A 26039-nucleotide genomic window follows, 5' to 3' on the forward strand; every position below is an offset into this window, starting at 1 on the left:
CACGGAAACCAGATAAAAATGGTTATAAATAAAGCAATTTGATCTAGTGGTATATTCATTTTAACCTGACATTAAACATTTTGGTGAATATTTATCAAAACAACAATCGGGTTTCGTTCATTGTAGAAATCTTGCTACACATATTCGCTTGGACACATCTATGAGTATGAACCCATTGCCACGTATTAATTTGATTATGCTAGTTTATTTGATAACCCCAAAACAGTATAACTAATGTATGATGAATACAAAAGTCATTGAACTTTAATATATCTCTTTGCCCGACCGCACAGCCCAAGTGACAATGATAGTAAAAACGTTTGAAGAAAACAAACTGATTTTCTAAACTACATTAACTGTAAGTGTGTAAAGAAAAAAAGGTCTATCTCAATTAAAACAAATATACATTGTTTTTGTTCGATATGATTTGTATAAAACATTGCTAAAACATTGATTTGTTAAACCTAAAAAAATAGCATGTGTTCATTAAAAAGGTGTTGTACCTTCTCTTTCGACCTAGGTTTACTTTCTGTCTGCATTACAAGTAGAACTATCAGTTTAGCGGTTTCCTTTAAATAAGTTTAGATTGTAAAGTTTAGATCGTTCAGCCTTTCAAAGAGACCCGTTCACATGTTGTCGGGTCAAACAACGATTTTTTTTCTTCGTTGGGAATGTGAAAAAATATTATAACAGTGATTAAATCTCCAAACAGTTCAGATAAGTTGTATGTTAATGATTATTGGAAAATGATTCTGCCATGCTATTTTTACCGAAAGGGTTAGAAGCGCTTTTAAATTGAATCATTTTAGGCATGAACTTTCTAAATTATGTCCAAATTAGTATCTGCCATTAGCGATTGGGACTACCTTCATAAACGTCAAATACATCAATTTAAACGAACTCTAAAAAGGATGCCAACACAAAATCTGTAAACTAGTCTCTTTCGATAATGATAAAAATCTCTGCATATATACATGTATTACTGAAGTAAATTCGAAAATCAATTTAGTTCATTCAAGTGACAATAATTACTTGCCAAAACAATAAATGTGTTTTCAATGAATGTATAATTAATTAAGGCCACTTTCTAAATTGATAGCAAAATGCTTACTGATCCGTGACAGAATGATTACATGTTTGATACTATTTTTGAATATTAGTTATAACATTGTATTTGACAAGAAATAAGAAAACGTAGTACATTTATTCGCTTAAAAATGTAAAATGGACCGAGCAGGAATGTGTAAAATGCGAAAAGGAGAGATGAAACCGCTTTTAATTTCTTTCTTAAAATCAACAATAACCAAGTACCATACTGGCGATATTTAATATGCACACCTTACCTATCCTATTATGCAAGAACTACTTTAACAAATGCATGTTGGTGAAGAGCCATATCATTATAGTTAAATTCAGTATTAAACAATGGCTAATCGTGTAAAAAGTGTTAATTGTCCTAATCCTAATATAACATTAACGTAATGCATACTTAAAATTAACTTTGTGGTATGTATAACTCATTTAAAGAGCTTTTAGTCATTTTTAAAGCAAATCTATGAACCTTTTATTTAAAATACGTCGTATTATGTTTAGGATGACTAGGTCCCTTTGAACCCAAAATCAGTTCGAAAGTGATATATCTTTAGGGACGGATCTTACGTCTTTTTCTTATTTCAAACCATATATTGATCACACAAATAAACAGCTAGACGAAATAAATCAAGGAAGCTTAAAAAATAACATATAAATACAAATCTTGAAGAATTCCCCATTATGGACTAGAAAGCACCATAATTTACTTTCTTTGAATACAAACAAAAATCAGCCGTTTGGGCATCATTTCCATTTATGGATAATTTCTTTATGTGTATCGTTTCCTGCGTTTTACTGTCAAATAACAGTTCCAATTAAATTTGAATTACTCTACTTCCATTTAAGATTTTCTTGTAAAAACAATTTCACCCGAGAGACAAGAAAAAGCCTTTATTTCATTTGTTTTATTTTAACATTTAGGTAAAAATTTGATATCAGAGTAACAAGAAATATATTTGCTTTCCGAAATAAAACATTATTGATCACATCATCAACACAAATAATCAAACTCTACTGAAATAGCCATTTAGTATTAAAAGTTCTAGAAGTTCATGGTCTGTTCTTTATATATAATTAACTTTAACCTTTAGGGAGCATTATGCTTGAAATCAAAATGTTTTTACTGTCTCGCGTAAAAAAAACTTGAGTTCAAAATTCCGAACCACCAATTTCAGCCGTGCTTGAAGGTAAAAAAATCTTCAAAGAAGCTAGGATCTATGATTAGAAATTTATTGTTTTACCTTTTCAAAGTAAACACTATATAAAATTTCGCAAAAAATGTTAAGTGACACTCTTATTCAAAATCAATACATACATACGTATAACAAACATACATTGTGAGTGATAAACTTTTAACTACTTTCTAAATAATGCATTTATGGATAATATTAAATACTGATAACAAGATTGTAACCGTGTATTTAATAGCTGAATAGGCAAAAATATTAAATGATTGGTGAATGCTAAAAGATTTACTGTGATTTACCAGTCTCATAAGGTTGGTAAACCATATTTTCTGCACTTTTCTTTCAAATTAAACATAGTATCCTTCATAAAAACCATTGTTGACGACATTTAATAATCTTTTTTGGTATATCAAACATTTATATTAATTGTGGTAAATTTTATTTGGGAGTAAGAGTGCATCTTTAGCTTATGAAAATAAAGAATAAATAAAAACAACATATCTGTGCTTCTGTGGCTCTGGGTGGATTCAAACTTTTACCTTTAAATACTCAAAAGATTTGTAATCCTTTGCTTAACAACATGGGCTAAAACGTTAAAATTGAAGTGTTTCAAGTTGAGGCATTCATTGGGGGTGCGATACATAAATAAAACACTATTGGAATTATTTATCGTGTCTATTGCTTGTCCATCCGCCCGTCTGGTTGTTTATGTCCGGGCTAATCTTTTGTCATGACGGCAGTTACAATTACTTGGTAAGGACGATGTGTTGCATGTCAGAGCCACGTCCTTCCTCAAAGGCAATGTCAATAGTACAGAATGCTGTTTATTTGTATATACAGTGTAGTTGTTCGTGTCCGGGCTGTAACTTTGTCATGCACAAAGGGGTACTACAATATAAATAAATAGGCACATGTGCTCGGTACATAAAGTCATGTTACACGTGCAAGACCCACGTCCCTACCTCAAAGGTCAAGGGTTATCATTATGGAATACTACGTATATGCATATAAAGTATAGTTGGTCGTATCAAGGATGTAACCTTGTCATGTACAGAAATGTTTTAAAATAAATTGACACATGTGTTCAGTACATAAAGAAAATGTGTCGCGTGCAAAACCAACGACTCTGCCACAAATTTTAAGGTCATACCTAGAGTTTATATATTATGGAATTCTGATTCTGTGTACATCTGGTATAGTTTATTGGTCCATGTTGTCACGTTGTAATACAGGGAGGGATTTTAAAATAAATTGGCACATGTGATTGGGTCGTCAGGTGGATGTGTTTTGTGCAGGAACAACCACCCTACTTTACAGTTCAAAGACAAACTAAGTATTTAATCATTACGGAATGCTGCATGTATGCACATAAATGAAAAATCCGAAACGACTTAACGGCTTAATTTGTAATTCCACACAAGACCACACCCTCTCGTAACATCGTGCCAACAATTGTTTTTGACATATGTTGTAATAATTTGTTTCAATAAATAAGTAAATAAATAAGTTTTAAGTTCATTTGTTATTCACAGAGGGCTGTTAAATTAATTAAAACGTGTGTTCGTTACAGCAAGGCGCATTTTGCGTGTATAATTTACGACCATTCATTAACATTGAGACGAGTGTGCAAGACCCATGTTCTGCCTCTTAGTGCATCACTCCTCCACACTTGACGTCAACCATCCCGGGAGCCAGAATACTCCTATAGTTTTTGACAGCTCTTCATGCATTTAAGCATATTCTAATGCATTGAATGCCACTTCAAGGGCATTCGTCACTTTAATACTGTGTAAGATCTTGATTCAAAATGATATCATTTAAAAGCATAAATTATCCACGCAAATATGGTTACAACCCATGTTTCTTCTTTATACTAGTAATTATTTAGATATCGGTGAACTGTTATGCTACTGTGATTGCCACTGTAGTTTCAAAGGTATTATTTACAGGGTACCATCTAAGCACATGTACCATTTGTACTTATGTTGTAACACTACAATTCATTTATTAATGTTTTTATAATGTCGGGCTAAGTAAGAATATCAATAAGGTTGATATTGCGATTGTTAAGGCAACAACGTCTGCTCATCATAATACTCAAATTATCATTGCATTTGCAACTTTGCTCGAAATATCTATTTTAAGCTCACCAGAGCACGAAGTGCTCAAGGTGGTCTATTGTGATCTGTCTTTGTCCGTCAGTCCGTCCGTTCGTCCGTCCGTCACTTATTGCTTAAAAAACATCTCATCTGAAACTACCTGGCCAAATTCGATGAAACTTCACATGAAGCATCCTTGGGTTTCCCTCCATAAAAATACAACAAGGCGTCACGATTTGTGTACAACAACATCAACAACAACAACAACGAAATGGCCGACTTTCTGTTTTGCTTTTATAAACATCTCCACTGAAACCTCCTGTCCAAATTCAATGCATCTTTACAGGAAGCTGCCTTGGATGGCCCTATACAAAAATAAAACAAGGGGTAACGATTGATCAATAACAACAACAACAGCAACAACAACAAAATGGCTGACTTCCTGTTTTGCTTTAAAAACGTATTTTCTAAAAATACCACTCCAAATGCAATGAAACTTTACAAGAAGCTTCCTTTGGTGACTCTCTATAAAAATTCAACAAGGGTCACGATTGATTAACAACAACAACAGCAACAACAAAATGGCCAACTCCCTATTTTGCTTTAAAAAAACATCTCCTCTAAAACTACATGTCCAAATTCAATGCAACTTTAAAGGAAGCTTTCTTGGGTAACCTTGTACAAAAATACAACAAAGGGGTCGCAATTAATCAGCGGCAGCAACAACAACAAATGGCCGACTTCCTGTTTTGCTTAAAAAAAACATCTCCTCTGAAACAACCAGGCCAAATTCACTTAAACTTTACAGGTGGTTTGAATGCATAACCCTTTACAAATATAAAAAAAAACAAGTCATCGTCATCAGTAAAAATTTCAGATTTGTGGCCTCTTGCTTAGGTGAGTGTTTTAGGGTCATCGTGTCCCTCTTGTTAAAATAGCCACAATATATCTTACCGCACGGGTTTGAATTTCCATTTTTTACTTTATTTTAATTCGAAATTGAAATTAATCAAAGGCACTTAAGAAACAAGTGGTGAATCATTCAGATCGTATGTTAGTCCAAAATATTAATTCAATCCTGGGTTTTTTAAGAATGTAAGGCGCTTGGTTTTGGTCCTTGGGTACTCAAAGTATGCAGTCCAAAGATCCTCCTCTTGTAATCAAATTATGTTACTTGTAAGGACTGGTAAAGGAACATAATGCTGCAAAAAACAAAAACATTTTAGTGCACTAAAATTGAACGTTTCTTACCCGTTGAAATTGTTTTCAAGCGTTAACTTGTTGAAAACATGCTGTTTCCGGGAACCATGTATTTCATTTTATCTTGTCGGATAACATAAGTGCATTAACATTGCTGCTGTAATACTAATTTTCTCTTACTGTAGGTATGTTACATAGATGTGAGCCCATACTGACGATGTACGCAGACATTTTTGAAAAGCCGGAGGGACAGAATTGGTTAAAACAATGGAGGGCAGTGTTTATAACAAGAAAGGCCCTCCTGACAACTGTCTCAACCGAGGCCAAGAATTTCCATGGATACCTTTTGCAAGAAGCGCATAAAAACTCTAAATTGAAATGCACCAACATATGCACTTCAAAAAGCTGTCTATTTCATACGTTTTTTCGCGGTGAGCTGCTCAATATGCATGCCCGCGGATCATTGGCAATGAAAAACACAAAGACAGAAAACTGGTTTCACTCACCATGGGAGATCGCCAAGGTGTTCATGCCGCCATCTGGCTACCTGGACAAAACCACAATTGACGAGACCGATTTTAACGGCATTGCTGGATTCATCATCAACTGCAAGCGTTTCCAGGGAAGGATCACAGACAGTATTTGTGAAAAGGTAGGATTTTTGAATTTGTGTTTATTTTCGAGTTCATAAAATACAAATGTGCTTATGTACACATATAACTTTTATTATTTATCACAAATCTGTAACAAATACAAAATGTATTCCACCTACTGCAATTCGGTTTATGACGTCAAGTCATATCACAATTATTCGTGCGAAGTCGAAAAAGTGTCAGAAAGAATTCACCCTAACAATGCATTTCAATATGTTCTAACTGTTTTAAGCAACCTGTCATTTCAACATGAGGTATTCAATCACTAGCGTGTTTTGTATTATTCAGCGGTGTTATCTTATTAACATTTCGGACAACTATCACATTAAATGTAATTTAAGCCGGTTTTATTTCATACGGTTATATTTAAAAAAAAAACATGGCTGGAATTATAGCAATTTCGCGAAAGTCTTCAAAGCATTCTTCTTTCATAAATTGCACAGAACCTTTATCACTGTTCAACATTCGTGTCTGATAGGATCATACATAGCTTTACTAACTAGACACCTTTGAAGTATCTTTTGTACTTGAGTTGAATAAATATGTTTTCCACACAGTACACGTCAACGGGGTATAATCTTTATTATAGCATATAATCATGACAGGCTCGAGAAGTCTTCAAACGATTGGGCGGTGTCTTTAATGACATGTGTTGTCATGGACGTCATATTTTGCTAGGTCACTATTATTGCCTATAAAATAACAGACTGGGGAAGTAGAAAACAAAAGTCGGCAAATTTTGTTCGGGCATCCAGACTTTAAAAGTGTAAATATCTTATAACATTACAGGCTCGGGAAGCGGTCAACAATATTCGGCACATGCCAGACATGTGTGCCAGCGTCCTTACTGACCAGGCCACAACCGAATGTATAGATAACCTGTGCCTTCTACTAAATGAACCGGGACTGAAAAATCTGCCAGAGGTGGTACAGGCTCTAAAGGAATTGGACAAGGTATATTTTAAGAAAAACGCATATTCAACATAAAAATTGAAATGTTATATACACTGTCCAAACAGTCCATTTTTATGTGTATAACAGCTTTGGTCAGTGCATTGACAATCGTTCATCATTCTATAAAAAAACTTTAAACAACCAAATGTAATTATGAACATCACACATTAGCAATGAAAATTGTCGATATATAATTGATGTTTTAAATTCAATATGAACAATTCTCTCTATGCAATAACACAGGATAATGAACATGTTTGGCTCTTACAGGTGATTTTAAATCAAGTAACATGAAATGAATAGCTACTTAGTATAGCGCCATTTATATTTTTCACTGTTTTAATTGAACATATGAGTTTGCACCTATTATTTTGAGTTAACAGAAATGGAAAAAAAATATCAGAATGTTCAATTAGGAATAAGTTTCCCCTCTTTCAAAAACATAAGTCAATACGCATCCTTTTTAGCTGAAGACCGAAGACCTCTCCAAAGATGAAAAGATATGCAAGTATATTTGTCATGAGTTTAAGGATGAATCCCATCAGAGGCTTGGCGATATTGAAATGAAACTCGAATCAATGGAAATTGATACCCAAACCGCTATAGATAGTATACACACAGAAGGCGACAGAATCCAGAAAAATCTAGGGCTTCTTTGCGAAGTATTTTCTTTTGATTTATCAAAACTCAAAAATGAAATTCTCCTGTCGATAAATGAAGAAAAAGAACGTGCCATTGATCATATAACAGAACACATTAAACAATCTGTAACAGATGGTAAAACAACGATTGAACAATCAGTAGAAAAAGGGCAGAGAGCGCTTGAAGATAAGAAAGAAATACTTGTGCAGCAGTTGCGTAAAGAAGTGGACGAAAATCTACAACAAAGGAAACGCGGTTCGTATTTCTGTGTTGCGATCTGGTTTTAAATGTTAATTGTTTAGTGTTTACATGAATTAGTTTATACTTATATGTAATCCGTAGTGCATAATATAGATATGATATTTTGAAATGTATGACTTTGCATGTTCATTACAAAGTCGATATCATTTGTGAATTAAGTACATACATAAACATATCTGTACTAAACAATTTTAATAATTTCACATATATCAAAGGATATAGAAAATGTATATGACAGACATATAAAAACTACTTTTCAACGCAAATTTAAAATATCTTGTTTTAAACTTGTATTTTGTTCAAACATGACCAGTTCAGTGATAATTGCGAAACTTCAACGTAAATCCGGTACACACTTTTGTTAAGTTAGTCATTGTATATTTTTTAAAGAACCACCATATGCCCAAACATTTCTGGTTAACATGGTAAATTTTATTTCTTCCAATGCAAATTCCTTATACCGTTTGTATAAATCAAATAACATTACTGTAATGTCGAGATGTCAAATCTGTTAAAATGGACTGATCAAGTAAACGCATTGTTCATGTATATTGTATTAAATGAGTGCTTGGCAAATGTCTTTTTAAGACATACTTGTGTCTATCAAGGCACAAATCAACATTCTCATTGCTGATTGAAATTGACTATCTTTGAGAAATCCATTTATTAATGATTTTAACTTACATTTTATATTTGAAAGAAAAAAATGATCAAAATATAGTTTATGGAAATTTCATTAAGCTGCATTCCGTTGAAAGAATCATGTACAGCATTTTATTCTAGAAGAGCTTTTAAAATATTATATATTATATATATATATATATATATATATATATATATATATATATATATATATATATATATATATATATATATATATATATATATATATCAGTTTTAATTGAATTGCAGAAATGTTTGCAGATAGAAAGATTGTAATAGTTTATGAATGTCATATTTTCTTCAGCGGAACCATTTCAGGAGTTTTCTTCAGCGGAACTATTAGGCGGTTATATAACTAACATGAAAGAGTCACATAACAATAAATCGTAGGTTTGCAATGTTTATCTTAGCAAATGGAAATAAAATCTCGTCAAAAATTGAACAATAAAATATGTTCGAATAATAAAAAGGCTTTAATACTCGTCCTGATTAACTTTAGTTAGGGTTGACAAATTGCCGCCAAACTTGGTATATCGGATGAGTTTATGGATACCCTTTCATGTGATCGCGTTTGGTGCCCCTAAGGTCAAGATTATTGTCACTAAAAACGGTTGCTATGTGAATAATTTTAGTTAGGGCTGACATATTGCCGCCTAAATTGGTATAAAGAATCACATTATATACATTTAATAGACGTCTGGGGCCCCTAGGGTCAAGATTACTTTAACTATATATAGAATGATGGGGTTCTGAATTACTTGAGTTAGGATTGACATATTACCAGCAAACTTAATATATTAAAACAGAAAGGGCTTTCATGGGATTACGTTTGGGGCCCATAGGGTCAAGGTCAAGGTCACTGTTCATTAAAGTATGTAGGAAACAAAGTTGAAACTGTATTTCAAAACGTCTGTAAATCATTTAAAAACTGGTTTGGTCGCATATCGGCGGTTTTTTTTTGTTTAATGTATTTGACAAGCACATTTAGCCACATTATTGTTATAATTTCTAAGAAAAGAAATCGTATAGGCGAGGGCGCTGTCATTCGATAGGTTTGCCATTTTTGTGCAATTTGAGCCAAAGTATACATCTAACAAACATTATTTAACACCAACATCCATAACATGACGTCAATAGCTAATCATCAAAAAATAAGGCGTGAGATTTATACGTCTGTATGGTGTCGAGAGGTTTCATATAGTAGTCATACTCTCCGTGTGTCCGCGTTTCTATCAATTACCGCATCCTTTGGAGTATATCATTCAAACCGTTATCTCAAAATGGATTCCACAAATAACGTTTAATCGACATTCATTCCTACATGACCTCGTCGGCATTGTTCAGGTTCCTGTTATAAGTCGCTCTGATATTCAAACTGATGAATCAAGACCAAGAGTTATTCTCATTTATAATTATGAAAGAACCGCTTTTCCGGTGGCATGTATCATGTCGAGTTCGATTTGTAAACACGCATTCATCGAGACCGCATTATAAACCTTTCTATGTAGTTATATCTTGTTTCCCATTTCAATTTGATATAGATTTACCAGTATCAGTAGGCGTTACATATATGGAAAAGCTAGCGCGTATGCATATATTGTGACGTACTTTAGTGTATTTAAGTTAAGGTAAGCAACTGAAGTGAAACAAGTTAGCAATCCCAGAATTCACTTTATTGAGCAAAATAACAAGACAATATTTTATATCTCAGCATAATAAATAATTTGCTAAATTTGAAAACAATTATTGATTGTCACAGCACAGAAAAAAACAAACATAAACGGTGTTATTTTTACCAGTATTAACAAATCGTATTTTCTAGTTCACAAGTTACGCGGCCCTTGAAACAACATGTTCAAACGTGTTTTTTGTAGGAGTTTTTGACGATGATTATATGCAGAAATGAGAGAAGTCCATTAGTCAATCTTTATCACTTTCAATGATGCGAATTCACCATTGTTTTGCGCGCTGCTAATGTCGATGGTATTGGTATTATTTATCATCTTTGAATTGGTAAACAGTTGACAATACAATACAATACAATACAATACAATACAATACAAATACAATACAATACAATACAATACAAAACAATACAGTAAAACACAATGCAATTTAACACAATACAATACAATAAAATACAATACAGTACTACAAAACTCAATACAATACAATAAAACACAATACAAAACAAAACAATACAATACAAAACAACATAATACAATAAAATACAATACAACAGAATACAATACAATACAATACAATACAATACAATACAATACAATTTTATTCAATACAATACAATATAACACAATACAATACAAATTCTAGAAGTTATGTAAATGGCAATGCCAGTCTAATGAAAACTTACCATTGAAGTACAGTATTGAAAGATAAATGACAGTTTGAACACTACAGTCACCGTTTAAAACAATACTTACACCATAACATACCATATTTACCGGATTTACACGAAATACAAAAAATAATCAAAACAATACAATACCAAATAAATTCATATAAACTATCACACAAAGAATGCAGTTATATTGATATCGAATATTGGTGTACAATATAAACACTTATTACGCCGTGTCACTATCTCATTTACATTCGTTGCGAGCAAATGAGTCGCGACTTTGTTGTTTCTTGAATATGTATGAATTTTGATGAAATTCCGATGATGTTGTTGATCATTCAGCATTTCTTCTTAGCATTTAGTGGGACTTTTCCCCAATTGTAGGGGATTTGATTGCTGATCTGCCTTCATGGGGAATTTTGTTTTACATTTTGGTTGTCCTTCCAATTGTCATGCATTATTAGTTTATCTTATTTAGTATTATTATGCTCAAGGGACATTGTTCCCTTGATATCACTCCAATCATGTAGTGCCGAAATATGGAAGAAACCGCCTATTTCCCATGTTAATCGTTTCACGAAATAACTGTATTTCTTGTTTCGTGTGTACTCACAACAATATAATTCCAGCTGTGAATGAATTCGGCTTTATTATTCGGCTGAGTTATTGTTTTAAGAACATGAAGACAACTGTCAGAATTGTTGTTTCTTCTTTTTATTTTTAATGATTTCCCCACGTTATATTGGAAGTATCACATTGGTTATGTACATAAGGTCAGCAGCTTCTTTTCCCAAGCCTGAACATTATCATCTGATATCGCCTTTGTTTTACTTTAGGCTATTCTGTGCCAATGCCTGTCCTTGTCTGTTCGCTCGAAGATCGTTTGATATTATGTCTTGCTTATGACCGTTGCATTTTGTGTGGAGAGAATGACAAACATGTGTTGTCTTCCCACCTCCTTTCTTAAGGACTCGATGCATTCGTGAGCATCCTGGTCCGTCTTAGGCCAATCAAGAAGTCAATCCCTTCTCGCCAGTATCGCATTTACAAATAATGCGAATGTAAGGAGGGGGGGAGCTGGTTGCTTTGCGCCATTGGACACTATATCGTCTATTTCTTTTGTCGGTTTTTTTCTTCATTGACGTTAAACAACCTTATATGATATGTTTTATATTAAACCCGGTGGCATTGCCTTATAAGTATCTATCATGTGTTTCCGGTACGGATAGAAAAATCCGACCCGAGGGCACGCGCGTAAGCCGGTAACGAGGCTTGGCCAGTTACCGGTCACGCAGCGTGCCCGAGGGTCGTATATTTCGGACTGGAAAAACATGATTGTTATTTTTTCTTGCATACCAAAAATTAAGAATTTGTGGAAAAATTCACGTAGAAAACGCACTTTTGTACATTACACCAAAAGGCGCGTGCGACGTTGTGTACTGACGTCATAAAGCGCAGTAATTTTAAATCCCTATCGACGTCAAATAGTTTCTTTAAAAATCGCGCTTTAACGATTATTAATTTTCAATTTTAATTAAAAGTTTTGTTAACTTATATTTTTGAATCCGCTTTAATGAAATTACATAATATACTTGTCATAAACCATACAATAAAAGAAATAAGAAGTGGCGCGTTGTTGCGCGTGACTCATCTTACATGGGGGTGTAAGATTTATAATATCTGTCATGTGTTTTCGTTCCGGATCGAAAAATCCGACCCGAGGGCACCTGCGTTGCCTGGTAACGAGGCTTGCCGAGTTACCGGCTACGCAGCGTGCCCGAGGGTCGGATTTTTCGATCCGGAACGGACACACATGATAGATATTTTTTCTAGCATACCTTGAATAACACTTTTTTTGTGAAAAATGCATAGAAACGCGCAGTTTTGTAAGTTTCACCAAAAAGCACGTGCGATGATGTTAGCTGACGTCATGACGCGCATAAATATTTATTCACTGCATACGTCAAGTATCACGTCTTTTGAGGGTTATTTTGTTTTGTTTTGAAGGTGTGTTTTTGTAAAGTTAATAGTTCTGGAACTCATCTATTGAAATCTCATAATTATGGTTACAGTTAATATAAAAGAAAAGAAATGAAAAGTATTACGTCACAGCGCGTGACTCATCTGGCATGGGGGGATGCGTGATTGGCTAGTCGGTGTTATCACGCGATATTACCGAGTTAGGTGTATAGCCTAATTATGTCACCCAATTAGAGTAAGCCGTCGTAGCTCAGTTGATACGACGCTGGACTGCAATTTTGGCGTCACGGGTTCTAACTCGGTCTCCGACACATTTATTTTGACATTTTGGTACTTTTTTACAATTATAATATCAAAGCGTTACACATTTTATTTGATAATTGTCCTGAGATTCGTTACAGAAAAAAACTTTTTTTGGTGCCAATATGGTGTACAGTCACTTTAATGTCACTTTAATGATTATTGTCCTAGGACGTAAAGACTTAAAGCGCGTTTGCTAACATGGATAAAGCTGATTTTCAGTATCAAAATTTAATGAAATTATGAGTGACCGCGTTCAACAGAAATGAGACATTTCAATGAATGGCCGATTTTCAATTCAAGTATACATTTCAGACTAGAGACATTGAACGTGAAAAGCTGTTAAGAGCAAACTGATTTTCACCTATTTTTATTCTTTATTATTTAATTTAAAAATAAGCGATACGACTGTTGTTTGTAGTTTGTGCAAAGAGAACGTGTTGTCAACACAAATCTTATTGTCATTTGAGCCTGTTATATATGCTTGATTATTGTGTCCATATACAGTACAGCCTATGACATAGGTACAATTACCTTAAGATGAATCTAAATCTGTATAATGGCAAAATTCTGGTCACTTTCTGTTGTTCTTGTTTTGTTGTTGTTTTCCCTATACATTACACAAACATAGCGTTTTGAACAGTAAACATAGTCTGATTTTTTAGCTTCTGCTTTTCTCTTTTTGCGATTTGTATTTAATTGTTTAATGTTTCAAAACGTTTGCTTAATCTAAAAGTTATATTCATAGAGATTGACACGCAAAACTTATTCTATATCATCATTTTATGAAAAACATTTTATGATTTGTTTTATTTAGTTCTTCGTGTAGAATTCCATCATAACGATGATGATGATGATGATGATGATGATGATGATGATGATGATGATGATGATAATCTAACAATATTTTTAGAGTAAAATCCTACTATTACTATATATCCGGGCCACCGTATCGCAATACCGTTCACTTAAATATCGACTTCAGCATTTCAATATTTAATTAGAATGTTTGTTTTCGCTACAAGCATAAACTATTATGTCTAACCATTGATAAGAATGCCAATTTAATATTCTTAATTGACGTTAAATCCGGTGTATATTTTTCGTTTAGGGTAGGCTAAATCGACTAAAAAAATCTTTGGAAATAATAAAATATGTTTTATTGAGAAAAGTGTAATAATGAACAACTATATTTGCAAACAAGAATATTTAACATGTATACATTAAACAGTTAAAAACTTAAAAGTGTCTGGCACGGTTGTACGTCGGACCGGGTTTTAGTAATACCCCAATGCTTCTAAGAATAAACACAGTTTTTAAAGTGCACCTTCAGCCAGCAGACTCTCAGTAAAGAATTGTTATGTCTTACGGAATTAACTTTTTTTGGTAAAACCATTCAAGTGCACTGGACGGAGTGTTTCTGGCCAGTAAAGCCAATCGAGGAAAAGTTTATTCAATGCCTTCTTAAAAAGTCCATTTGTAGGTAATGTCGTGTTTTGTCAAATGTATAAATAAAGAAATAACAGTTACGTTATCAGATTTCAATAATCAAGTTGTTTTGTGGCCTAGTCCCGAGGGGCAACTATGTAGCAGTTTATGTGCAATGTTAAAATAAATAATCAAAATAGAAAAACAACCTACGTAATCTTAACGTAATTTCGACACAATATGATACAAAGTTGATTCAAACAAAAAACATATTATTACAAATTCATATAAACTAAACAGATCATTTAGAGGTTTAAAATGAACATGTCGTAACAAGATAATTTCCGTATATATGTACCTATCTATTCCGTGATTACGGTGATTACATTTATATATACCTATTACGGATACGCGTTTGCGCATTTCAGTAATCAAAGCACACAACGTGCTGATGGACTGTGTTATCTTTTGTTCTGCTCCAGGTATAGAACTGAGTCTTTCCTCCATGAAACATAGTTGCTCCTGGTGACTGGGCCAATTCTAAACCCAGGGGCATAATTTGAACAATCTCAGTAGATGATCTTTAGAGAATCAAACAAATAATCTTTATATATCTTTATCTTTATCAGTTTTTGTTTATATTCAAAACAACATACAATGTCCTAATTCCATTGCGAATATTTTGAACATAAGAAAAAAGATAAAAAGGTCACCTGTCAATGTCAATTTTATATTTGTTTGCAAAACTGTATCATAGACCAGGATTCATTGGAGTAGCTTAGACACTAGAAAAATACATGAACATGTCACACTCAATGTCATCCAAGCACACCATTAATAGTTGTTTTCAAAACTGTACGCATGGTCCATGCTTCATTGTTGTAGCTTCAAAAATAAGAACGCATACCTTAGTCATTGTCATCCTAGAACCACGTTGTTTTCAAAACATGGTCTGAATTTCATTGCAGTAGCTTCAAACGTAGAAAAGTAGGTCAAAATGTAGACATCAAGGTCATCAAAGCACAACAATTACATTTGTTTTTAAAACTGTACATATCATCCAAATTGTATTGCAGGAACCACAAAAATAAAACAAAACAGTCAAAAGGTCACACTCAAGGTTATCCAAACACAACATTTTTTATCAGTTTTCACAGTGTACATGGTCTTAACCGCATTGTTGTAGTTTCAAAATTAAATTTATGTCTTAAGGTAACAGTCTAGGTCATTCAAACATTGACAATTCAAAACTGTACATCTGGTCTTAACTTTATTGCTGTAGATTTAAAAATAATAAAATAGGTCCAAAGGTCACAGTCAATGACTTTTTAAAACTGTTTACATTGTTTTAATTCCATTAAATTATACAATATGTATAAAGATCACATTCTAGGTATTCCATGGACAATATTTATATGTTGACCTCAGGGGCTTAATAAGAATAATCTTGGTAGAGCACCACAAGACAAGGTTACACACCATTTTAGCTCTAGGCCTTACATATTTTTGTCAAAGATACCATTTTAAGCTTGTTGTTTTTCCTTTCGGTTTCAAACAAGAGTTTTGCATTGAACTCATTTTTTAACAATTTTGAATGGGCACCACCCAAGATCATCGCCCTTTGACGTTTTATCAAAATGTTAAGGCGGTTAAGGAGGAAATGTTGTTTAAAGCAAAAAATGTTACGCGAGCTGCCATTCAAACTATCCGATCGATACCCGCCTGAAAAATCAGCGTAAAGATAAGCCCCATTGCCACCCGCCACTACCTCCGACAATCTGCTTTTATCAACACTAGTGTTATTCACTGGTTTTTCATTCAAATGATGCAGATGAAAGTGGAAAACGTATACTGATTATGGCTTTGATCATGTTAAACTTGATTGTTATTACAGTTTTGCATTTCATTTTATTTAGAAATTGATACAATGCAAAGACACAATAAGGTTAATTTATTAGTTATAATAATTAATTTGATTAGTATAAAATAAGTTAATCATCATTGAGAAAAACAGCGAAACTCATTGAGTTTTGACAATTTTCTTGAGACAAACGATGTTGAGTTTTTTAGGAATTTCGAAAAGAAATTTAGTACAAATTTTGTTAACCTAAATTTGAGGTCTAACATAGACAGTCTTTCCGTTATGAGAAATTGTAGGTATTATTTAGCAATAACTGTTTTATTTTAATTACCGGTTAGAAATTACATCTACCGAAATCATATGTTTCATTCAATTGAATTAATTGTATACTTGCTATTATTTTAATAATAACTTTTGCATATTCTTATCGTCTGCTTCTGCATATTTGTCGGATGGCCCTTACTACTAAAAGGGTTAACGTGACATGGTTTGCTTAGCATTATCGCTATCGGAGTGATGTCAATCGTTGATGACAGACTAAGTACAATAGACACCGAATAAACCGATCAAAATTTATCTTTTATTTAATGACAATGTTTACAATTTTTGAAATAAAACATGTGTGTTTAAGATCAAGTGTCATTGAGAAAAAGGATCATTAAAAGTGGAAGAGGTGATGATAGTCATTTTATTTCAGCATGCAAGTTTTATCTATTATTCGAACACTACAAAATCACAGAGGTTTCACAATTTATAGTAATGTGCAGGGTCAGAAAATGATGGAAATTCCTCGATGTGGCCAAAAAGGAAGTAAGCGAGCCTTTGGTGAGCTTACTAACATAGTTTCTGGACAAGTTGAATAAAACAATGTATTTTATGACGACGGGATTCAGAATCTTTTATCAAATGTTTAAAAAAAGTACAATAAAAGCAAAAACACCCTATTTGTGTTACCTGATCTTGTGATGAACCAAATACCACAAAGCAATGCTGTTTCCCACACTACATGCATTTTAGAAATGTAGTATTATAAATAAAACCACAGATACATGCGATGATTCTAATAATGTTTATAAAGAAGAATACATATTAAAATGATATCCAGTACGGCAGTAGTAATTACAACAACAAAAACCTTTTAATGACATTTGCTATCTTTTAAATCGTGACATCATAACGACATCATAACGCTATCAGGTAAGATGGCGTCATAATTTGCTATGTATGAATGACGTGATTTCCCTTTTAAACACATGAAGTACCGAACGTCATTAAAAGTGTTTGTCACGAACTCAAGATTAAATATCACGTTTTTCTCTTAAGAATTGGTTCGAAACTGATCTACTATTTTCATATATATCTTCATCATAAAAAATTCAAAATGAGAAATAATAGTATGCCTTGCTAGAATATTGTAAGTAAAGCAATTATTCTTTGTCACGGAGTTCGTTTAAAAAACATGTGGAGTGATATAATATCTTACCAATAGGAATAGAGCAATGATATATTAAATATTAAAAATGTGTATTTAGCACAGAAAAATATATGATGGCTATATTTAACCGGAAGCGAGGTATACCACGCGAAAGATAAATTAATTGTTAAGGGTTTATTATTTCTTAGTCTTCACAAATATATGTTTAAAACGGGATTCGTATTATCCCCAAACGTCTATTAAGAGGTTGTTGAACAAACAGGGTGTTTTGAAAAATATCGACATCGTATTTAGAGAAAGTATTTAATGTTTGAAATAGGTTTTATTTACATTGTTGCTGCACATGCAGTTTGCACAGAACGCATCAAAATACAGAAACAGACATTGTGAATATCGTCGGCCGATGGTGTTGACCGGTAAATTTGGACTTGGTCCGACTACAAATCTTGAAAGGTTCGGTCCGTTTCACAAACAGTTTTCACGTTCAAGTGTAATAATATAATAAATATGTAATGTTCGTTAACTATTAGCTACGCTTAAAAGTCAAGAATAATGGAAAATATGAATAAAATATAACCTCAATTTTCTCAATAATGTTTTCAAATTTCTATTTGTTTACTATCCCCGTGTCATATTCGATAGAGTGTAGACGTTTGAATCAGTTTCGATCTAGTTAAACATTACGCAACGTCTACCCCCCCCCCCCCCCCGTGGTACATAACCATGTCACCGCTTATATTCCGCGATACTAGAAAATAATCATAAAGTTTGCGATAAGCATTGGCAGGTTTTAAATAGCATTTTCAATTGTTTTATCCTTTGGAACATGCTTTTTGATTGTTAAGATACCGGTACAATCGGAGAAAAAACACATTGCCACAAAATCGACGATTTTTATAACGAGTCATTCACTGTGCGAGACTGTCAAAAAAGGCGATGTTAAAATTGTAAAATCTTTCGGGCTGACAAAATTTCAGATGATGTCAGACTGAAAAACTGCAACTGCGGAAATACTTATAACGCTAAAATTACAAATAAGGGTAGTATGGCTTGTTTTTATCATCTTTCATAGACATTATATGCTTCATATGAATCCCAGAAGGAATTAAAGGCCAAACAAGGCAACAGAACAGTACGGGATAGATTGGCAAGAAAATGTAAAAGTACAAGTATATGGACTATTCTTTCTGTGAACATGCTGTTTTGGCCTTAGTTTCTGAAACCCTGTACATATCTCCGTTATGCTATATAGACAGTATTGATATCCCTAGCATAAACAATTAAGTAATGCATTATCTTTTTTTAATTTTTGAATATGACATATAAGTAAATTACACATACATTGTGTCTAGTCAAAAATACATATTTTGTAGATTTCAAATCTTAGCGTTTAAGGCAGCTAAGTGGGGTTCCGATATAATAGACGGGCTAGCCCTGTGTCCATCATGCTTGGATCATAAATAGTAACTTTATTCGCGAAGAATTTAAAACTTAATAACTCGAAGGATGTTTAAATAATAATGATTTGTTTTTACAAAATATTTGATAACATATTGTTGTGTTGTTGGCATTATTTTCAAATCTATACTGGCAACCACTATTAACATGGACTGGTTTAAAACCTGTTGGTTTATGCCACATTGCAAAACGATGTTTTTCTTGCTTGGAATTTCACTAAGTTCGTATTTCCGTGATTTAGTTTGAATATCACCATTTAACTATAGTGGGTAATTAGAATATAGATATAGTTTTTTATTTCACCAGATACATTTCAGTCATAAATGATACTGGGTTGAATTCAACGTGTACTACCACAATGTGATGATGTACATCTTTTTTATAATAACCCTTGTTTGTACTAATGATCCATTGTTTAAATCCAGTTTGATGCCTTAAAGCAGCACACTAAGGAAATTCCACGGACATTAATCGATTGGTCCGACATCTTAAATATATTCCAAAATCCGGGCCATGTTTGGTCGGGTCATCAACACATCGAAATTAATGGTTTTACATAAATAGTCTTCGATATAAGTTAAAATATTGATACTAAAAATATTGATATTAAAAATATTGATATAATTATGGTTTGGAAACATGTACATCAGTACTCATTTGGAAATATTTTAATTTCGAACATCTTTGTCTGGTACATGGATATATTTCATGTAAGATCATTTGAAATGTATTAGCATTGCAACTCAGAGGGCGGTCTTTGCGCATTGATATACAACTATCTATATGCATTTTTTAACATATTTGCTACTTTTTAAACCTTTGTTTACGTTTGACTGTTTGAATCTTTGCAGCAGCAATAACAATTATCTTCGCATTGAAACAATTTAATACCGAAATATTTCCTTCGACGTTGGTGCGAGCTAAATGTGTAATTTGTTCTGTAGTTTGGACGGTGATATGCCTACTTTGGGGCACCGTCAAAACGGGTGGGGTAGCCTCTGTAAAGGATTCGAAGGGGGAGTATTTGGCATTTAAGTATGTGATAAAATTGATACTTGAAAATATGCAGCATTTTGCGCGCATACTCTCACATTTGCTTGAATGAATATTCTTCACTCTTGGGTAATAACGACAGGCTTCAGTTGGCGTATGAGTACAAATATTCCAAATGAAGATAATCCTTAACTACTATTCCTTTGTATGCTTGCTTAAAGTTAAAGTAGATGAAAAAGAGGTTATGTAAATTTCCGTGAAGATCGTATTTTATTTCAAGATGGGTTATAGAAAAGGCAAATAACGAGTTGCGCAGCCACGAGTAAACATAGTATTTTTTGTATGGTCACAAGTGAGGTAAAACAGGATTTTGAACTGAAATCAACAACTTTTCTTTGATTTCATGGATTTCTCACACTGTCTTATTTCATTTGCCCACTTGAGACACTTTAGTTTGACGACAAACCCTTTCCGTGGCCTACCTACGAAGGAAAGTAAATTTTTTGTGAAGTTTCGTTTCGTGAAGTCTTCTCTTAAATGCTCGAGCAGTAGGTACATAACGCAAAACAGTTCCACGCAGATTGAAACTTCATGTTTCCAAATATTTTATTTTATTTTAGATTTTGTGTAATAAAATCCACACTATAAGCGTATTCATAACTTTTCTAGCAGGGAAACCAACTATAGCTGTCCTTTTAAACATATAAATTGTATCGTTGATGGCGAAGAAATACATTTGACATTGTACACAAACATTGGATTTTTAAAGAAAGAATTCATTTTTGCATTTTGTTAGATAATCGAATTTCAGAAAATGCTTTTTAGCAACAACAGAAAATTAGACTGTTGAGCTATGGTTGTATCTGTCCTTAACTTGATTTTATTATAAGGAAAGGTTCTTCCCGTGTCGCATATTTGCCACTAAAGATTGATTTACAAACGATTTAACGAGGTTTATTCTAATTAAATTGGACTAACAGTATATATTATATAACAAAAGTTTGATGTTGTTACACAAGCATTTGCCAAATGTTAAACAGACGTTTTCTCATTTACATGTATAAGAGTATTATGGTAAAATGAACCAGTTAACATTTTTTATCCCCCCACCCGAATGGAGAAACATAATATATTGAATCGGATGGACAAACATATAAGTAGCATTGTTCGTCGGTCACCATTTATAACTCGTATGAAGTTAGGTATAACTAACTCACTTCTATTCTTAATTAGCGGAATTTACAACGGTATGAGAAGGCTGGTTGTGCATTAAATTCGTGAGCGGATCTCAGAGATCAAGGTCACACTTGAAAGTCAATGTATCCTAATACGGGAGTTGCAGTACTTTGTGTCTTAACCTTTTGAGAGTTAAAAGAGTTCAATTTTCACAAAATTGTAGAGTATGATGAAAAGATGTGTCACTCATTCTCAGTTGTCAGGGCAACATGATTTCTTTGGTCATGACTTCTTAATTTAACAAAGAATTGAACATTAATACAAGTTCAGAGACCTTTAGAGCACAAAAGGAAAACACAAAGGTCAGTGTCAGACTTGGAAGACGATGTATCATCACAAAATATGTTTCATAGCATGACTGTTTCTTCAAAACTTAATCGGTTTTTTTTAAATTTCATTATACTTCCACAGAATTGTAAAGGACAAGTAAAAGATTTTCGTCGTCGACACTGCTCCTGCTCTTTATATATTATTATTTGAAGATTTTTCACAAAGATATATTGGTTTTGAACTATTGCACTACATACACATCATTCCTGGACTTCTGTCATCTGTAATGGCAACGATGTACATTATGAATATTATAGAATATTTCGTGTCTCTTACATGACCTTTGAGTCTTTTAGTTTTTTATATGAATTCAATCTAACTTCCATGAATGTTTTCAGCTGCATTAGGATATGTGGCACATAAACCTCGTGCTCTCAACAAGTCAAGGATCACACATTCGTTTATAAGGAATTAGTGTCAAAGCCATACATAGTCCGCCCGGTTAGCTCAATCGGTAGAGCGTTGGACTATGAATCGGACAACCCGGGTTCCATTCCCGGGCGGAACAGATTACTTCTGTTGTGATTAGTTATGAAATCCTTTGAACGACTATTCGCACTGTACCACTGCCCCTGGCATGTACAGAAAATGTCAGTTCCTTGCAGAGGTGAAGGCACCTAGTACTGGTTAACCGCCTGATAGTATGCCCAGGATAGGTGTGCGGTGGTTGAACTGTCACTCTGGGACACTTCAATGTGCTCACGCCGGGACTACTAACACCACCACCCGCCATACATTTTGAACTACAATGCATTACTGAAACTCACAGAATTATACATTAAGTTGTCATGACATTTGTGCTGTTATCGCAAATGTCTAGTCAATTCCTGTTATTAATTACTAAGTGATCTTTATAACAATGCCATCGAACATAAGCTTAGTAATGCTTCACATCCCACTTAATAATACAACCGCTAATTTTTGTCCTTTATTAGAAATTCAATAATCAACTTATTTGTTTGTCAAATATGCATGTAACTAGGGAAAGCATTGGTTTAACTTTTTATTACTTGCTAACAGCATAAAACATCTGATACTAACATTATTATTGAATAGTACTTCATTTCGAAATACCTTAAACGAAAAATTATATGTTTTTCAGATTTACAGAAACAGTTGCTAAACCATTACCAAGCAACCGATGCTGTCAGAATTAAAGTCCGATTGGACTTTGATGCAGCTGTAGAGGACATATATGAAAAGCCAAAACTAAAGAAGACCAAGAAAGACAAATATGGTAAAATAACAGAGGAATATATATTAAAAATAGATCAGATATTTCTGAGTGACAATGACATGATGGCTAAAACAATATTTGTGGAGGGAGAACCGGGCACAGGGAAGTCCTCGCTGTGTAAAAAGATTGTCGATGACTGGTGCAAATTGAAGGAGGACGGAACAGGGGAGACAAAAGAAGACAGCCTGTTAAGCCAGTTCGTGTTCTTATTCTACATTAGGCTGCGAGAAGTTGAAGATCGATGCAACATCAAGGATATGATATTGCAGTGTTTGATTGAACAGATCAATTCAGATTATAAAGAGTCAAAAGAACTGTTAGCCGAGATTTTAAATCAGAATATTGTCTTCTTCTGCTTGATGGTTTAGACGAGTGGAAACATGGTAGCTGTAAGCGTGATGAACGAATTCCTCATGCTGAAACATGTTGGATGAATTGCACAACACTGATTACAACACGACCATACAAACTAGCGGAGCTAAAGTTAACCCGCTTAAAGCTTGGCAACCATGTGAAGATGCAGGGCGTTCAGTCACCTCGAACACTTGTTCGGAGAGTAATTCAGGAACTTCAGAAAGACGAAGTAAACAAACGTCCAAATACCTGCGTTAAAACCCTAAAAAAGAAAGGTCTGTGGCATTTCAGGGGTATTCCAATCGTGCTTGTTCACGTTGTTTGGCTCTGGTTCAGAAACAAACTAAAGGCAAACATGTCTCAGTCTGAAGTTTACAAGGAAATAATAAAAGAACGGTGGTGTGAAATGGCAGACAAGAAGGAAATAGAGGACAACGACATTCCGAAGGAATTTCTGGATTCTTTGAGTGAATTAGCTTTCAGTAAACTGTTGTCAGCAAATAAGGACGATTCCATTGTTTTTGGCATTAGAGGGGATCAGTTAAAGAAGGAGTACCAACGGATGTCTCTTGAATCTGGCATCATGTCTTGCAGTAATAAAATAGGTGAAAGATCCCCGTCTTATCAATTTTTACATAAAACGCTTCAAGAATACTTGGCAGCATTGTTTTTAGCGAATTGCGGATCCGATTTGTTCAAACATTGTCAACACGTTCAGGAATTATATAAAAATGACATGGAAGAAGGGGTGCTTAACTTGACTCAGATGTTTTTGTTTCTATGTGGCCTGAATATAACTGCTGCTGAAGTGTTTTCGAAGACATTAAATGAAATATTTACTGAAGACATTGAAAGAACCGGTTATTCACCTGAAAAAGCATCGTCCTTCCAGTCCATGCTACTGAAAGGATATGAGGAGGCGGAGAAAAAAGGACACACCGGGATGGAGCTCATGCATCAGCATATTGTCTTTCGTGGTTATCGTGATTACCTGGATGTTTATAATAATTACGCTTATGATGCCAATGATGATTATGATGATGATGATTATAATTATGATGATAATTATCATTATTATGATGATGATCATGATGATTTTGATGAAAAAGACCGTTTTGAAAAGCGAATGACAGACTGCTGCGGTAAAAACAAATCAAATATTGTGTCATTAAACATTAAGGAACGTGACATACCTTCTGTGTTGATGTACAAGAAAGATCCAAGTGTTTTGGATTTAGAGACATGCATTAATCTAAAATTTCTTCATTTGAAAAATGTTACCTGTGAGGACATAAACCTATTGAATTTGAATGGATTATTAGAATGCGAAATAAAATTCAGTCGTAACGTAAGTGCAGTCAAACTGGTAACTTCAATTTTGTCCTCCAATATAACATGTTTGAAAAAACTCACATTGAAACCAATTGATTTGCCATGTAAAGCTGAGGACATCTTCTGCAAACTTCAACGTGTTGAACACCTAAGCGTCGATGGTTCCAGTCTATCAAATAATTCACAACTCGACCTTGGACATCTCAAACACCTTAAAGAACTCGCATTACGTGGTCTTGCTTTCTCTGACGTTGTGATTCCACATTTGCTCAATCTCCACGAGTTAGACGTTATGTTTAGAACACATCAAAGGGCACCACAGTTGATGACGGCGTTACTAGCACAAAGCGACGATTCTCTCGGTTACAATATGGTAAGTGTTATGGTAGTGTTAAGAATAAGTTTGAAAACGCAGAGAGATATAAAACGTAAATAATTTAAATTATGGTTTGATTTCCAACCATTTTATAGAATAATTATTAACGTTGAAGATAGTATCGGTTAACAACAAACCTATCATCTAAATGAAGTCAGTGACATGCTTTATCAACACGCATTTCAATATCTAACTGATGTCGCTAACATTATCGGGCAGACGACAGTTAAATGTCGGTTTGATATCGGTCCGCTTTGATAGGTCCAACATCTGTTAACAATATCACATTGAAGTTGGGCCGACGTATTTAAGACTTAAGATATGATATTAAATATCGAATTCGGGTCGGGTCGATGTTATTTTGATGTCAACATGTAGCCACAGTTCACGAATCATTTGCATAATATTGTTGTGTAACAGTGGGAAATGCAACAATCACCACAACAATAAGTAGCGTGTAAATACAACAGTACATCGTCTGCGGAAGTGAATGCCGAGCCGACGTTAATTTAATATTTGCCAGATATCGTAATTTTCACAATATATTTGCCTTATAACTGCCGTCGGTCCAATATTGCCCTACTATCTCGGGTAAAAACTATTTTATTT

General features: G+C 33.7%; 1 protein-coding gene across 1 annotated transcript in view; it reads left to right on the forward strand.

The window, feature by feature from the left end:
- LOC128227239 (uncharacterized protein CXorf38 homolog) overlaps positions 1-23736 on the forward strand; it is a 37549-nt gene extending 13813 nt beyond the window's left edge. Inside the window, exons 2-5 of the mRNA XM_052937590.1 lie at positions 5764-6230; positions 7021-7185; positions 7653-8082; positions 23234-23736. Of these exons, the coding sequence (XP_052793550.1) occupies positions 5764-6230; positions 7021-7185; positions 7653-8082; positions 23234-23736 (1565 nt within the window). The remainder of the gene's footprint in view (positions 1-5763; positions 6231-7020; positions 7186-7652; positions 8083-23233) is intronic.
- Positions 23737-26039: the final 2303 nt, after the last annotated feature.

The sequence above is a fragment of the Mya arenaria genome, chromosome 1 (assembly GCF_026914265.1).
Source record: "Mya arenaria isolate MELC-2E11 chromosome 1, ASM2691426v1".
Lineage (NCBI taxonomy): Eukaryota > Metazoa > Mollusca > Bivalvia > Myida > Myidae > Mya > Mya arenaria.